The sequence below is a fragment of the Euleptes europaea genome, chromosome 10 (assembly GCF_029931775.1).
Source record: "Euleptes europaea isolate rEulEur1 chromosome 10, rEulEur1.hap1, whole genome shotgun sequence".
NCBI classification, from domain to species: domain Eukaryota; kingdom Metazoa; phylum Chordata; class Lepidosauria; order Squamata; family Sphaerodactylidae; genus Euleptes; species Euleptes europaea.
The window spans coordinates 65,686,098-65,702,170 of record NC_079321.1 but is presented as its reverse complement, the minus strand read 5'-3'; the positions used below and the strand labels follow the sequence as shown (position 1 = coordinate 65,702,170).

General features: G+C 41.4%; 1 protein-coding gene across 1 annotated transcript in view; it reads left to right on the top strand.

Moving 5' to 3' along the window:
* METTL24 (methyltransferase like 24) overlaps nt 1–14,204 on the top strand; it is an 85,870-nt gene extending 71,666 nt beyond the window's left edge. The window contains exon 5 of the mRNA XM_056856717.1: nt 13,795–14,204. Coding sequence (XP_056712695.1) covers nt 13,795–14,109 — 315 coding nt within the window. The 3' untranslated portion in view covers nt 14,110–14,204. The remainder of the gene's footprint in view (nt 1–13,794) is intronic.
* Nucleotides 14,205–16,073: the final 1,869 nt, after the last annotated feature.

The window sequence follows — 16,073 nt, the reverse complement described above, 5'->3', positions numbered from 1 at the left end:
GAAAGTCAAAAAAGTAGGAGCAGTTGAAGAACTTAAACTGAGAAAAGGAATTGGATGATTTTCTCAGAAATCCCAATTTGAGGAAATTCTGAGAAAAAAATGCTTGGCCTGAAAGGAGAGAATTGTTAATGTGAGCAATGGAATCATGCAAATGTTGCCAGCTCCTGATTATTTCTAGAACATCTGTTTCCTCTCAGGACAGCTGCCATGTCTGCTCTGCCAATTTGAGATCATTTGCCTCTTTGGTCACCTCCTCCTAGAAATTTTTTTCTCTTCCAAAACCATGCGATGGAGAGAAAAATCTTGAATGGCTTAGTCATCTGAAGCTTGGAGTATGTATCGGATGACTTCATTTGTGTATTGGAGTACCGTAGCTGCCTTCTGCTCTGGTATTCTCTGTTTTCTTTTCCCAGTGATGTGTTTGTGACTTGCATTATCTAAAAATTGCTGGTCATGACAGCAATTTATAGCATAGGAGGCTGTTTCATTCTCCATAAATCCCTATGTGCCTTTGGGCCATGGCTTTTGAGAGGTAGCATGGGATTACAAAATAATGAAGATACATTTAACTAGAATCCCTCTACAATAATTTATTATTCTTTAAGATTTTTTTCCCTTTTAGCTTGGCTGTATTTTGTATTCTTGTTCTGTATGACTCAGATCAGCCTGGTTCAGATATAGGTGTGCACTTAAGAAGACCTAGGCATTTAGTTAGTTTTCCTGTTGTTTTGGATGACTCTGGTCAGGTCTGATTCAGGTGTAGGTGTGCACTTAAGAAACCCTAGGCATCTTGTTCGCTTTCCTGTACCAGATCATTTAACTCCTAGCCAGAGGTATACCTCAGTAACACTATAGGTTCATTCTGGGATTAGTATATAAGTAAATACTATTAGAGAATCTCTGCTTCCATTCTAAGTTTGTTTATTAAAGCATAATTTTTACATTCTTAACACAGAGTAAATCCACAAAGCGTTATACCATCAATCCATCATTGTTACATAGACAATTAAAGGAGAGCAATTACATGAATCTATGATAGTTTCTTACCCCGGAAGTACGCGGGTCACAGGCAAGGAACGCCTTTTGAGAAGAAGCTCTTGATCCCCCACTTAGAGGATTTTAAAATAATCTCCTAACAATAACTATGTATTCCACTTGATAAGGGTGCACATTCTTGGCTAACTCGTTATCATATAGCTCCAAACCCCATACCAGGTTATTTTTACTTAAAATAACTTCTTAGAATATGTACACAATGTTTTTTTATTTTATTTTATTAGAAAAAACCCAATGACAATAACAACAACTAAAAAAAAGCAGAATTACTGACAGTCTTTGTAATTTAAAATACTATACATATACATATATACATACATACATACATACATAATAAAATCAGATCAAGTCTCCCATGCTACAGCTTATTTCTATGTCTTCATATTCATCATTACGTCCTGACTGAGCGCAACACATTCCTCTTTCCCGCCCTTATTTATGAAATTCTCTATTTTACTTATTGTATGTGACCATACCACATCCAATCTTATTGTATCTCTGTTTTTCTGATATGCTGTTAGCTTAATTAAAACATATATTTCTTTAACTTTAACCAGCCATTCCTCTCTATCTTTGGAGTTGATTTTTGTTTCCAGTGACTGGCAAAGTTTGTTCTAGCCACAGTTATCTTATGTTACACCAAACAAAGTTGATCTTTAGCTAGATTAGGTACCAGATTTAACAAGAATATCTTGGGTTTACATGGAATATCAACCTTCATTCCAACCGTTAGACATTTCACTATTTCAGACCAAAATGATATAGCTCTCTCACATTTCCACCACATGTGTATAAAATCTGCTTGTTTTCTATCACAGTACCAACAGCTGTCGTTTTCTGATTTATGGATTTTACTTAGTCTAAGTGGGGTTATATACCACATATATACCATCTTTATTAGATTTTCTCTCATTTGCATACTGACTGTAAAATCTAATCCCTTTGTGAAAATTTGTTCCCATTCTTGGTCACTTAACGCTCTAAGTAAGTGTTCCATTTATCCCAATATCCCGTTGTTTGATTTACTTTATCTTTAAGTATAATTGTATATTTTTTTGAAGTTGGCGTTTTGTCTTGTAACATCAGCTTCTCAAACTCTGATTTATCTCTAATTTCGGATATGTAATTTTCTTTTAGGTTATTCCAATATTTTTTTATTTGTAAATATTCTAAAAATGTAATATTAATTTCTTTTTTAATCCATAATTTTACATAAAGGTTCTAAATTATTATTTCTAATCCAATCATTACATTCATTCTGTTTATCTTTATTCTATGTGGTAATTGGAATTCTGGGTTCTCAGCTAAAATATTCCATAAAAAGGTAGACACTGGGGAAATATCTGGAGCTAGTTTCTCTCTTAGCGCATCCCATTGCTTTAGAATGGTATTAATGCAATTATTATCTTTGTTGTAGAAATTTTTCCTATAAGTTTTTTTTAACCCAAAGCCATCTATTTAGAGGGAATTTAACAATGTCCTGCTCAATTATGATATATGGTTCCTTTTCATCATTTACTACCCATGATTTTAACCACTTTATCCTAGCCACCTGATAATACATTAATAAATTTGGCATACCTATCCCTCCTTAGCCTTTAATCTCACATAGGTTATTGTTTCTAAATCTATTCTTTTTTTTTTTTTTTTTTTTTTTGCCAGATGAATCTATTACAGATCTTTTGCCATTCTTCAATCATTTTTTTCGGTATGTCTACAAATAAATTATTAAAAATAAAATTCAATTTTGGCAAGATTATCATTTTAATTAGGTTGTCTCGGCCTAAGAGAGAAAAATTCAAAGGGAGCCATTTCTGAAAACAATCCTTCAGTTCTTCGCTATTTTTCTGCAGTTTAAATTTAAACATTTAGTTCTATCTTTACTTAACCATATTCCTAAATATTTAACATTATCAGCTTCTCTTAGATCTTCTGTCCATAATTGTTTCTCCTTTTTGTTATCGATAGTTTAAAAAAGAGCTTCAGATTTATTTGCATTTTACTTGTATCCAGATATATTACTGAATTCTGCGATCACTTTTCTAACCTCTAATACAGATTTATCTGCTTCAGAGAATATGTACACAATGTTAATTCATTCTTGCTACTTTTTATCTTAAATGTATTTTAAAATAGTGATTACAGGTTTTTCGTACTTACGAGTGTCTTTTGGTCCTCAACGGGTGCATGCTCTGTCTTTGAACTATATCTTTGCTTCTTTGAAGCTGGGCGGTCTTCCCATTCTCAATTGCTGTCTGCACCTGGGCCTAAACAAATAGTATCTATTGATATGGGTTAGATCAGTGGTTCCCAACCTTTTTTTGACCAAGGACCACTAGGACTTTTTTGTTCGGTGCAGGGACCCCAAGGTTCAAAATAAAAATTCAGAGAATTTGAAAATAAACTTTAATCATAACTGTTAGTTAAACATTAAACTTGGAATAATATTTGAATATATATATTTTATAATAGAGAATTTTTAATTGAAAATATTAATTTATTATGGGTTTATAACTTTGTTTCGTGGACCTTAATTTAGTTCTTGCGGACCCCTGGGGGTCCACGGACCCCCGGTTGGGAACCAGTCATGGATTGTAGCTGCCTGTGTACTTTGCCCCATCCATCTTTGAAGTCTGCACTGCATTTTAACCATGCCCCCTTGCCTTGATTCCTCATTAGTAGCCTTGTATGCCCAGGAGGCAGCCAGCTTCTTACTTTGTCTAACTTTTGCTCCTAATAAAGTCTAAACTGCTTCAGAGCCTTTGCCTGATGGTTTTTGCTTGAAGGATGCTAAGGACAAGTCTCTGAGTCTGACAGGGTTGGATCCAAATGTGCCTTTCAGCACGCAATGTCTTCCACTTGCAGAAGAAAGGTTTTACACCTTGTCCTAGTTTTACACAGTCTGAGAAAAAGGATACTGAATCCAAAATGTTCTATCCCTTGCAAAAGATGTTGCACCATGTTTTGCTGTTGCAAAAAGCATGAGATCAGCTGTAGAACCTACTTATTACAGATCTGTGTGAACTCTTATACGACCTCTGGTGTGTTTGTTCAACAGCCCTAGTGACTATTTTTCTTTTCTCAGAGTTCTTGGGATCCATCCTAGTGTGTGATAAAAAAGTTGTATCTATGTGCTAAGCAGTCTAAAGTGAGTATGACAGGAAAGCTGAATTCTGATGGCAGTCTACATTATATTTCTATTTTACTCTGCTTCTGCATTTTATAGGGGAGGGCAAAGAACTATGTAGAGCACTGAAAATCTATCCTCTGACCACTGGAAATCCTGTTATTTCTTTCATGTACTGACAGCGATGCTTCTGCATCTGAGGTTAGTTACCAGGTATTATACATGTTTCTAAGCCTCAAGGATTGGGAAAGTGCAAAAGCTGGGAGCCCATCCTCATGGTGCGGTAGGTGCAGCTCATGTTCATGGCAAGCTTCTGCAGCCAAGGTAGTCATGTATCAGCATGTGCTTAGCTGTATGTGCATTGGCCTTTATTATCCTGTTGCAAAGAAGGCCATGAAGCTGGGATTCTAGGCAGATTATGAGAATGGACCCTGTGATACCCAATGTGTTGAATTCTGTCTTTAATACCAATTTCAGTTCTTGTACAGAATAAGCATTATCATTGAATATATCCATCTTCTTTGTTGTAGGACTAATTTGTAGTAGTGTAAATATTTTCAGTCTATCTAGATCTCTTCATCAGGCAGAATGACAAAGTATTCCAAGTTCTGGGATGTGAGAAGAAGGGATGAATGTGTAGGAATGTGCAGGTGGATATTTACAAATAGAGATTTCACTCAAACACCTATTTGTACATAAATGCTCAGCATCTGAATGGACTTATTTCTGGTATTTGGGATTGGTCAGAAACCTTCTCATCTGACAATCTGACACCTCACTGTCTGATCTAATTTTCCAATCAGCAGGAGGGGCAGCAAGTGGAGAGGGAATCTGCGGATATGTGCCTGACAGGATCAGTTAGCTTATCATCCTTCCAAATAAGATTGTCCCAAGTGGTGTTTCTGTGCACAGTATACATCTCACTGGCTTTAGGAGGACTTTTTGTTCATATACAAGCATGGATCTTAATCTCTGGTTCAGAGTCTGCAGCTTGTTAGGTTTTCCTTGCACATGCTTTAAGGGGGTAGAACAGCCTCGAGCTGCATTTCATCACCCCCTCTGATGATAGGAAGCCCACCTGCAGCAGTAAGAGGCAAAGGCTGCAGAGATAGGTGGGGAATAAAGGCAGAATCCTTGGGTCTCCTGTCCTTACAATAGGGAGTCCTTCTGCATTGTAGTTGGGGAGGGGGGCAGAGCTAAGAGCTTAATGCTTCCCAACTACAATAGTTAAGAACACACACACATACTTTGAAGACACACACACAGTTTAAAGACACAAGAAATGTCAGTGTTGATATCCTTTGTAAGAAAGAACTGGTGAATGTGTTTATCTTATTAAAAATCACTGCAGACATGGAATAATCTGACATGCATCGGTTTTCTCACTCATGTAAAATAGTTTTGATAGATCTTAGTATTTTGATAGATCTTAGGTGTTCAAACTGTTCCATATGTTAATACATTGGCTGGGTATCTCCCCCAAGTGTAAACTGTGCCTGCTAGATGAAAATGCTGCTCTCTACCTGCCCTTCAGGTCAATTTCTGGAGGAATCTAGAGGGCCTAGTTGATAGCCCAGGGTGGGTATCACAAGGATATGCTGAATGAAAAAAGAGTCTTTATTTGTTCACAAGTTAAATAGGTGGTTGGCAGCATGTGGGGATTCCTGTCAAGAGAAGCATGGGGGTGCTGGGGAGGGTTTGAGAAATACTGCCTTAAAGTAAGTGGGCTATTGGATGAACTGAGGGTTGGACAAAGTATTCCATTGCTCATGCCCTTGAGTACCACGCAGAAAAGTGTTCCGGCAGGGCAAAGTTTGGCTTTATTAGAACAACTGTAATCAAACTTTCATGCACTGCACTCCCCCAGGGTCACATTGCCTACAGGCCAACAGAAGGTTAGAATGTGTCCCAATGCACTGAGTAGGAGCAAGAAGAAACTATTTGATGTTGGCTGACTAGCTGGTGAATTGGGCTTCCAGAGCGACAGCGGATTGGGGGCATGAACTGATGTTGCTGTCATCTCATCACTGTTTGCTGGATCATTCTTGCTTCCGTGTAATACCTAATTCGATGTTTCTGGTTGCAAATCAATACACAACATACATTTCCATTGTTCCTGAGGAAGCTGGCCTTGTGAAAGGTGCCTTTAACTTCCCATTGCTCAGTGAAGGAGATGGGAAACTGTCTTAATACCAGTGATAATATTGGGCAATCAAACACAAATAAAGCTTGTTGAGTACACACATTAACATTATACAGAGTTTTTAAAATTTTATTTAAATATTTGCTTTGTGTTAAAAAACAATTTTGCTCCTATTCTAATTAGCCCCAGGTAAGCACATTCCCTATACGTTTGTAATGTCTAAACCTTGTTTTGTACAGAGAGAGCGAAAAAGACTGCTTAAGACCAGTGCAGCATAAATAGGCTGCAAATATTTGTTCAAGAAGAAGACAAACAAGGGTCCATTGTAAATCATCGGAGTATGTGTGTGTGTGTGCACGCATAAACATCCTGTGGGCTGGGGAATCCAGCGGTGTCTGGGGCATAAGATCAAAAAGGGGAAGAAAAAATGGGGTTTTTCTTTTCTCTTGGACAGGGTGACAGTAGAACATTCATTAGATTAAATTAAGGTGTGACGGCATGATATTGGCCTTTTGGACTGGTGGACATATTGGGATGGTTTTATGATATAAAATCAGTTGCCTTATGGAACACTGGGACATTTGGGAGTGAGCTGTAAACCCCCGTGTGAGGCAGGTATAAACTCCAGTGTGTACTTGTGCATTTTAAGGGGGGGAAATGGCATGGAGGGAATAGGGTAAATGCTCCTGTTCCTTTTTTTTTTTTTTTTAGAGCCAGTGTGGTATAGTGGTTAGGAGTGGTGGACTCTAATCTGGAGAACCGGGCTTGATTCCCCACTCCTCCACATGAGTGGTGGACATTAATCTGGTGAACTGGGTTGGTTTCCCCACTCCTACTCATGAAGCTAGTGGGGTGACCTTGGGCTAGTCACAGCTCTCTTAGAGCTCTCTCAGCCCCACCTACCTCACAGGGTGTCTGTTGTGGGGAGAGGAAGGGAAGGACATTGTAGGCCTGTTTGATTCTCCTAAAAGGTAGAGAAAATCGGCATATAAAAACCAGCTCTTCTTCTTCTGTACATCAGCCCAGATCCAGATAGGCTTGATACACTGAGAGCATAAAGGTGGGCTGGTGGTGCACCTGTGCCACAGGGTGCAAGCATCACTAGTTGGAGACCTAAGTCCATTGTGCAGAAGGGAAAGAAATTACAAACATCCCTCCACAAAGCCTCAAAGAGAGCACACCAGAGTCTCTAGCAACCTGGCTACACCCACCAGTCAAGAAACAGCATGCTGGTGAAACCCCATGAGTGACATACACATCCAGCCCTTGAACTCCAGCTCCGCCCCCCCCCCCCACTTGCTGTAGGCAATCTGCATGGCTTGTCAGATACCAGCAGTGATGTGGAATGAATGAAGCGGCAACTTCAGTGGCAGTGGGATGCACTCTGGTCACTGTAGCCCCTGATTGGCTGCAGATTTTGTTGTCATTCCAAACTATGCTAGTGCTTGGCAGCAGGGAGCAGCGTGGGAGTTGCTTAAAATTTCTAATTGCATTAGCCCCTATGGGCTATGCCAGGGTTTTTGGTAGCATAACTTTACACTGACATCTGATTTATGCCCAGGTCTGGAGGGGCTTAGGAAGCTAACTAAGACCAGCCGCACCAACTGCACTCCTCTGACAACTCACAATTCTGTGCCAGTGTAGCAGTTGTAGTTCAGTGCCTGTGCCCCAACATGTGTGTGTGTGTGCCGGCCAACATGACTCAGAGATAGAGTGTGTAAATCCAGGATATGTTAATGTGGGGCTTCATTGTTATCCTGAGTCCTGGCTTGTGGCTTGACATTGTGCTGTCATTTACTTAATTTATTAATTTAAACTGAATTGGATACCAAGTGTTCATGTGGGCTCTGTATTGGAGGCTAGGTGACCAATTCACTGAGATTCTACTCACATAGACAGGCTACATCTGTCCAGTGTAGCATTATATGAATAAACAATGGTTGCACTTGGGAAACCTAAAACCACAACCTCATTAGTGACAGTAATAATGTTTCATCCTGGGACATATTATGTAACTGAGGTTGCAATCAGATGTACATTTACTTTGAAATAAATTCCTTTGAGCTCAGTCAGATTTACCTTTGAGTAAGCAGCCATAGAATTGGGCTATGACAAGCCTCCATACTGTTGGAAAGATGACAATCATGTGGAAGTGGAAATGTCTAATCCTGAATTCCTACACAAAGGCAGCATCTGAGCTCAGAGTTTTAGTTGAAGAGGAGTGGGTGAAAGAGCCAAAGGTCGATATGATACTGTACAATATCATCCAACTATACCTAAGCTGGTCTGTATAATGCTGTATGCTTTTAAAATAAACTTTATCTAATTTTTCCTGGTGGTTTCTTAATTGTTTAATTCGTAGAAAAAGTTATCATTTGTATAGAAGAAGAAAAATTGGTTTTTATATGCCGACTTCCTCTACCACTTAAGGGAGACTCAATGAGTCCCATGGCGCAGAGTGTTAAGCTGCAGTACTGCAGTCAAAAGCTCTGCTCACGACCTGAGTTTGATCCCAATGGAAGTCGGTTTCAGGTAGCCGGCTCAAGGTTGACTCAGCCTTCCATCCTTCCGAGGTCAGTGAAATGAGTACCCAGCTTGCTGGGGGTAAACGGAAGATGACTGGGGAAGGCACTGGCAAACCACCCCACAAACAAAGTCTACCTTGGAAACGTCGGGATGTGACGTCACCCCATGGGTCAGGAATGACCTGGTGCTTGCACAGGGGACCTTTACCTTTTTTACTAAGGGAGACTCAAACCAGCTTACAATCACCTTCCCTTCCCCTCCTCACAACTGACACCCTGTGAGGTAGGTGGGGCTGAGAGAGCTCTAACAGAGCTGTGACTCACCCAAGGTCACCCAGCTGGCTTCGTGTGTAGGAGTGGGGAAACAAATCCAGTTCACCAGATTAGCCTCCGCCACTCATGTGGAGGAGTGGGGGAATGAAACCCGGTTCTCCAGATTAGAGTCTACTTCTCTTAACCACTACACCACGCTGGGGATAGTGCTATGAAATCACAAACACTTCAAACTTAACAAACATATAAAATGTAGAAACGTGCTTTTGTAAGCACTTGTCACCGTAGTACTCCTTAAAGCAACATCCGCAGACAGGTAGTCCAAAAAAAAGGGTTGACTTTATTAGAAAACATACAGGTATTCAGAGTTTGCAGAAGTAAAAAGGCAGGAATGGGGGGGCAAGGATATACAGCAGAATATAAGGAGGAATAGTGGTCATATAGGTCATATCAGATAGTACAGGTTGACATAGCAACCCCGGGCTAACGGTGCCAGGCTCCCTTGGGCATCAAAGGCTGGAGAGGAATGCAACGGTTAGATAAACAATCCTTGAGCAAAGCATCTGCGAGGAGACGGCTCTTGACGGTGTGCAACTGATATCAGCATCCACCATCAGGAGTCTGGGTGTGATCCCGGATGCCTCCTTGTCTATGGAGGCCCAGGTCACAGCCGTAGTCAAGGCGGCCTTTTCCCCCTCTACCCCGGACTTGGCAGCTGGCGCCCTATCTCTCCTGCCCTGACCTAACCACGGTGATCCATGTGACGGTCACCTCTAGGCTAGACTACTGTAACTCACTCTATGTAGGGCTGCCCTCAAGACTGATTCGGCGGAGACCAGCATCCGTCCCTCCTGGATGGTGCGAGTGGGACAGCCGGTGGCAGCCGTCCCACTTATGCCAGCACAGCCCCTTTTTAGCCTCCAAAGGACTTTCATCCTTGGAGGTCAGGAATGGGCTGTAAGTGTGTACATTTGTCAGAGAGAAGTAAAAATCTGACCTGTTTGCAGTTTTTCAGTTTTTTCTGTTAAAATCCATGATCCAAACTTTGTTGTAAGTACTGATCTAGGATGGGCGATGCCACAGTGAAATCTGATATTGCAAAGGTATCTGATGCTCATTGTCAATGACCTTCTGCTTGGAAAAACCCACTGCTGTGAGACATTATCTCCCTCTCTCATAATACTAGAACGCGGGATCATCTGCTGAAGCTGAAGGGTGAGAGATTCAAAACAGATAAATGGAAGTATTTCTTCACACAAAGCATAGTTGAACTGTGGAACTCCCTGCCCCAGGATGTGGTAATGGCTGCCAATTCAGAAGTCTTTAAGAGGGGAATTTACAATTTCAATGAGAATAGGGATATCTGTGGTTATTAGTCATAATGCATATGTATTCTGTCCAGAATCAGAGGAGCGTGCCTGTTATATTAGGTGCTGTGGAACACAGGCAGGATAATGCTGCTACAGTCGTCTTGTTTGTGGCCTTCCTAGAGGCACCTGGTTGGCCACTGTAGACATGTTCATGAAGGAGAGGGCTATCCATGGCTACTAGTCTAAATGAATGATAGTCATGATGCATACCTATTCTCTCTAGCATCAGAGGAGCATGCCTATTATATTAGGTGCCATGGAACACAGGCAGAATGGTGCTGCTACAGTCGTCTGGTTTGTGGGCTTCCTGGAGGCACCTGGTTGTCCACTGTGAGAACAGACTGCTGGACTTGATGGGCCTGGGTCTGATCCAGCATGTCCTTTTTTATGTTCTTATAATTGTGTATGCTGTGGCATTACCTGATGTTAGATAAAGAAGATGTTTCTATAAATGGATAAACCAATGGAGCTATCTCCACTGAGCAGTGTTGCACCCTGACATTAGTTTAGGTGCAGAGTTCTGAAATGCTCTCTAGTTTTTTGGTGTTTGTGTGTATATAGGGTGGCTGCAGTGTCAGTTTCATACTATCTCTTATGTCAGACCCTTATCTTGTTCCTCACGCTGTTTCCGACAGCATTTTGGGAAGCAGAGGGAGAAGGGAAGCATGAAACTCCTGTTCCACTGTTGGAATTGTATTCAGTTAGCAGGAACTGAACTGTGAATCCATGATAGAGGGTGCATACTTTTGTCTATTATAGAGTAGTCAGGTATTATTGAAGCGTGGTGTACAAACATGATGAAAATATGTTTTAAAGTGAGTACCCACACGGTATTCCATCTGCACCTGTGTGTAAATAGAAAAGACTGAACAGAATGACCAAGGGAGGTGAATACTATTCATTGTGGTGTGTTATAGAATGAAGTAGAGTTTAGCATTGTAAGACTCTTTCCACTTTTAAAAAAGTAAACTTCTAGGATGACAGCTGGCTTTCAGCTCATGCAGTAAAAACAAGAAATGTTGGGCAGAGTTGCCAGTGGGAGGAAGATGGGAGTTAATGGTTCCATTTCTTTTTCTTTTGGAAACTATTTTGTATTTTTCCCTTGTGGTGGTGTTTCTTTTCCATTCTTCTGTCTCAAGTGTTAGCTTTTATTCTACTCATGCCTCCCAAACCCCACATTCTTTGAAAAAGCTAACCATGAAACAGTTTAAAAATGCATAGACATGTGTAATATCATTGTCTTTTTGCCGAATTCAGGTTTCCATGTTTCAGGCCCAGGCATATTTTACATGATGGAAATTCAGGCGACTAGCAGTTATTGTTCACAATTCAAACCATTCCTAATGGTATACAATGGTCTAGGAACCTAGAGCTGAAGCACATGAACATTGTCTGACTTAGCCTGATCCCCCCACTTTAATAATGATAATATGAATATAATTGTGATGCAGAGGGGTCAGGAACATATGAGAGTAGATAAGCTTGTAATTGAAAGACCAACGATAACCTTTTCTGTATTTATGAGTAATGTCTAGTGCCAACAACCCATCACACCCTTGTAAGATTGGGAGAGTGCCCTGGTAAACAATCAATCCATATGGTGAAGTCTACTACTAGGCTTGCCAATTGCCCAGTGGGGGCAGGCAATTGCCCACCAACCCACTGTGCTGCCCGCTGACCAGCTGAGGGTTGGCGGGCAAAAGACAGCCAGGGGGAGGCACGCGACATGCGCTCAACCCATGTGACACACCGACATTACTTCTGGGTTTACCTGGAAGTGACGTGGACACTCTAGCAACCTCCACTGAAACTCTATGAAAACCATAGAGTTTTGGCAGAGATTGCTAGAGCGCCCGCATCACTTCCGGGTAAACCCAGAAGTGACATTGGGTAAACCCAGAATTGACATTGGCATGTCATGTGGGGCGCATGTCATGTGTCCCTAGCCATGCTCTAGCAAAGCTCCCACCAGTGGAGCAAAGGGACCTGGCAACCCTATCTACTGCACAGAGACAGCCCTTTAGCACATGGCATGGTTTCAAGCTGTTTCCACAAAAGTGGTTGCGTTGTGTGCACTGGCTGTAATTGAATTATTAGAGGCAGACTTAACAGCTATTTAAGAGTTAAGAGGAGGACATGAAACAAAATCATGCAAATGCTGTGCAAAAAAACTGAGCTGGCAAAACTGAAAGATTATCACCATATGGGGTGTTACGATGAGCACATGCTTTTCTTTGTCATCCAGGATGGGCTCTTTCTTCCTTTTTGGAAAGGCATAAATAGACAGCTGTGGATCTGGATGAAGATAGCAAACTTCTGACATGAATGCTAATTAGCACCCACACTTGCCTTTGTACAGTCTCAAGGAAATTGCTGCAAAACCACTCCTAGAAAAGTATTAATAGAGATTTTCCATGGCTGTGTTATGTGGTGACAGAACCTACAGTAGCTACCCGGTAGTAATGAATCTACTTCAAGGAGCCAGCGTGGTGTAGAAGTTAGAGTGTTAGTCTGATCAGGGAGACCCAGGTTTGAATCCTCACTCTGACTTGAGTGCTTGCTGGGTGGCTTTGGGCCAGTCACATAGACTCAAGCTAACCTACCTCACAGGGGGTAGCCATGTTAATCTGTCGGTAGCAGTAGACTAGAGCCAGAGTCCAGTAGCACCTAAAGACTAATAAAATTTCTGGCAGAGTATGAGCTTTCGTGAGCTACAGCTAACCTAAAACAACTTCTCACCCGCAATGATAAACTACTTAACAGTAGAATGGACTCCATTACCAACTCTGGGGCTGTACCAGCCTATATACCTCCTAATTCCATGTTTTCCACCCATCTATTGTGATTGCCCTAAGGTACTCAGGAGAGGGGCAGTTGTATCCCAAGGGGTATTGCTGGGAAGCACCACATTTCCTATGTAGTTGGGCTAGGGTTGCCAGCTCTGGGTTGGGAAATACCAGGAGATTTTGGGGGCAGAGCCTGAGGAGGGTGGGGTTTGGAGAGGGGAGGGAGGGACTTCAATGCCATAGAGTCCAATTGGCATAGCGAGCATTTTCTCCAGGGGAACTGATCTCTATCGGTTGGAGATCAGTTGTAACAGCAGGAGATTTCCAGCCACCACCTGGAGGTTGTGCAAATCCCTAAGGAAAAAAATCTCAGTACGCAGAATCGCCTCTAACAGTCTCACCAAGTGGCCCAACTCTGCTGCTCTTTTCCTTCTATAACACAAGAATATAATATTGGTTTACATTGTTACAGCCTGCGTATTTATCATCCTGTGTTTTTATCAAATTTTAACAGATTGACGTCCTCAAAGCAGATATGGAAAGTGCAGAGTGGAAAATTTTGGAAAATCTTATCCTGGAGGATGTTGTGCCGCAAATTGGACAACTGGTGTTTGAGATCCATGTTCATTGGCCTGGATTTGAGGTCAGCGGTAATGACAGCACTGTGGTTCGGTACTGGTACAGTCTTCTCAAAGAGTTAGAACTGAAGGACTTCAGGCTTTTTCACACTTACAAAGACTTATCGAAGCCACAAATATTTCTAAAAAGGGAGGCCTTCAATGCAAGTAGCTGCTATACTCTGAGCTGGGTGAATACAAGATGGAAATAGAAAGTCTCCGCTGTGGAAGAGAAATGTGAATCATCACCTTCAGCAGTGTTTTTGAAGATGACTTTGGGGGCCTTGACAAAAGTTACTGAACTTGCAAAGACGCAAACTGTAATGTATAATAATAACAACCGGTGTGCATCCAACCGCACAGTTCTGAAGATCTGAGGGCGCTTGTGTCTTCAGAAGAGGTGGTGATGGTTTCCGTTGATTCATCTCCCCACTGCAGACTCCCCACTTTGCCTTTCATATTATTCCTGACTGTCTACTGACCCTCCCCCGCCCCACCTAGAACAAAGTTTGAGGGGAGGGTGTGGTGGGGTTCAGTGGACTGCAGTTGGAGGCGGAAGCAGTAAGGTTCTGTGAATTGTTGGGTATATGCCAGGAATATTTCCTTATTTTCTCAGTACTGTTCCCCAAACTGGAAAGGCATAGTTTCTGTATCTTGGAAGAAGTAGTTCAAGTTTAAAATAGTTTGTTTGCTTCAACTGTACACATGGCTGCAGATCAGTCCATGCCAGACGAATGAGAGAAGTAGGCAACTCTGTTCTGTCATAATTGCATTGATTAAGAAGTTTGTATGCATGAAAGGGCACTGTATTCTCATTGGCAGACAAGATGTGCTTTTAGCACAAACTAGCTTAAAATGTTAATCCCCCCCCCTCTCTTCATTTGGGCTAGAGGAAGGGGAGGCTGAGTTTCTCAGTGTTCTGACCTACAAGGGGCACTTTGTTATGTTCTGTCTTCTAGTACGTCTTCCCCCCTACACACACACTTAAATATCCTGCTTTATTTTCTGGCAGTCATTTTCTTAAATAATTCCCCTTTTTTCTTTACGTCTTTCTTGTCTGGTTACTGTAGTATATGGCTCCTTCTCAACATGCTTAATTTTAGCAGTTTGCATCAAATTAGGCAACTTTTGCTTGCAGTCAGTGGCAATAAACAATAAGAAGAGCTCTGCTGGATCAGTCAGAGGGTTCATCTAGCCCAGCGTCCTGTTTGCCAGAGTGACCGACCAGTTGCTTCCAGGAAGTCCACAAACGGGTCATGAAAGCGACAGCAAGCAACTGTCTTGCACCCAGTGGAGGACTGCTGCTGAGGATGAAGGTTTTATTGAGTCATTTTAGACCTGCCCTCCTCAAAAGCTTTTCCTCATGTTTAAAATTGCCAATATGGACAATGTATAATACAGATTACTGAAGCCCTGGCATGTGTCTATTTTGCAAATGCAGCCAGCTTGAAAATGTCCCTTTTCTCCCCCTGCACACTTTGCCTCCTGGTATTATGAGGAACGATATCCTTCTGGGGCCTTCTTTTCTCATATCTGTCATTCTGGAAGATGAGTTTTTATTCCACAGCTTCTTTCTGTATGTGATAAGGAAACAAATGTAGCCTTCTAATTGCCTTTGTTATCACTGACAACAATGTCCAACATACAGAAAACAACTGATCTAATTCCAAAATTGCATTATCCATTTAAACTGAAAATGGTAAAGTAACCGCCTACTCTTGAAGATTCCTACCATAGCTCACAATTAAGCCTTTCCAGCTATATACTAGATCCTAAAAATCCAGTGCTTGTGCAGTTAATGCAAAGTGTATTTTAAATATGCAAGAAGATACTTGTGAATTATATTATAAATAAAATCTAGTTCCATCAAAGACAGAAGGGAATATGATCAAATGTAAAGCATGATTGAAAATTCTGTGCTGCATATGGATGGTTTTGTGCCTGCAGAATGCTGGCTGTCTTCCTGGCTGTTAGAGTTGGCACCAAACAAAATGACAAATTACCGGTATAGTAGGCTCAGGATATAGAGAAACTTTAAACAGTAATGGAGATGATGCTAAAAAAAAAAGGCAGCTCTATATCAGTTCCAAGTTGTAGATTCATTATGGGCTTTTTTTGTGATCTCTTCCATGTCACAGCTGGTACAGGTGCACAAATTCAGTTCTAATAGCGTATG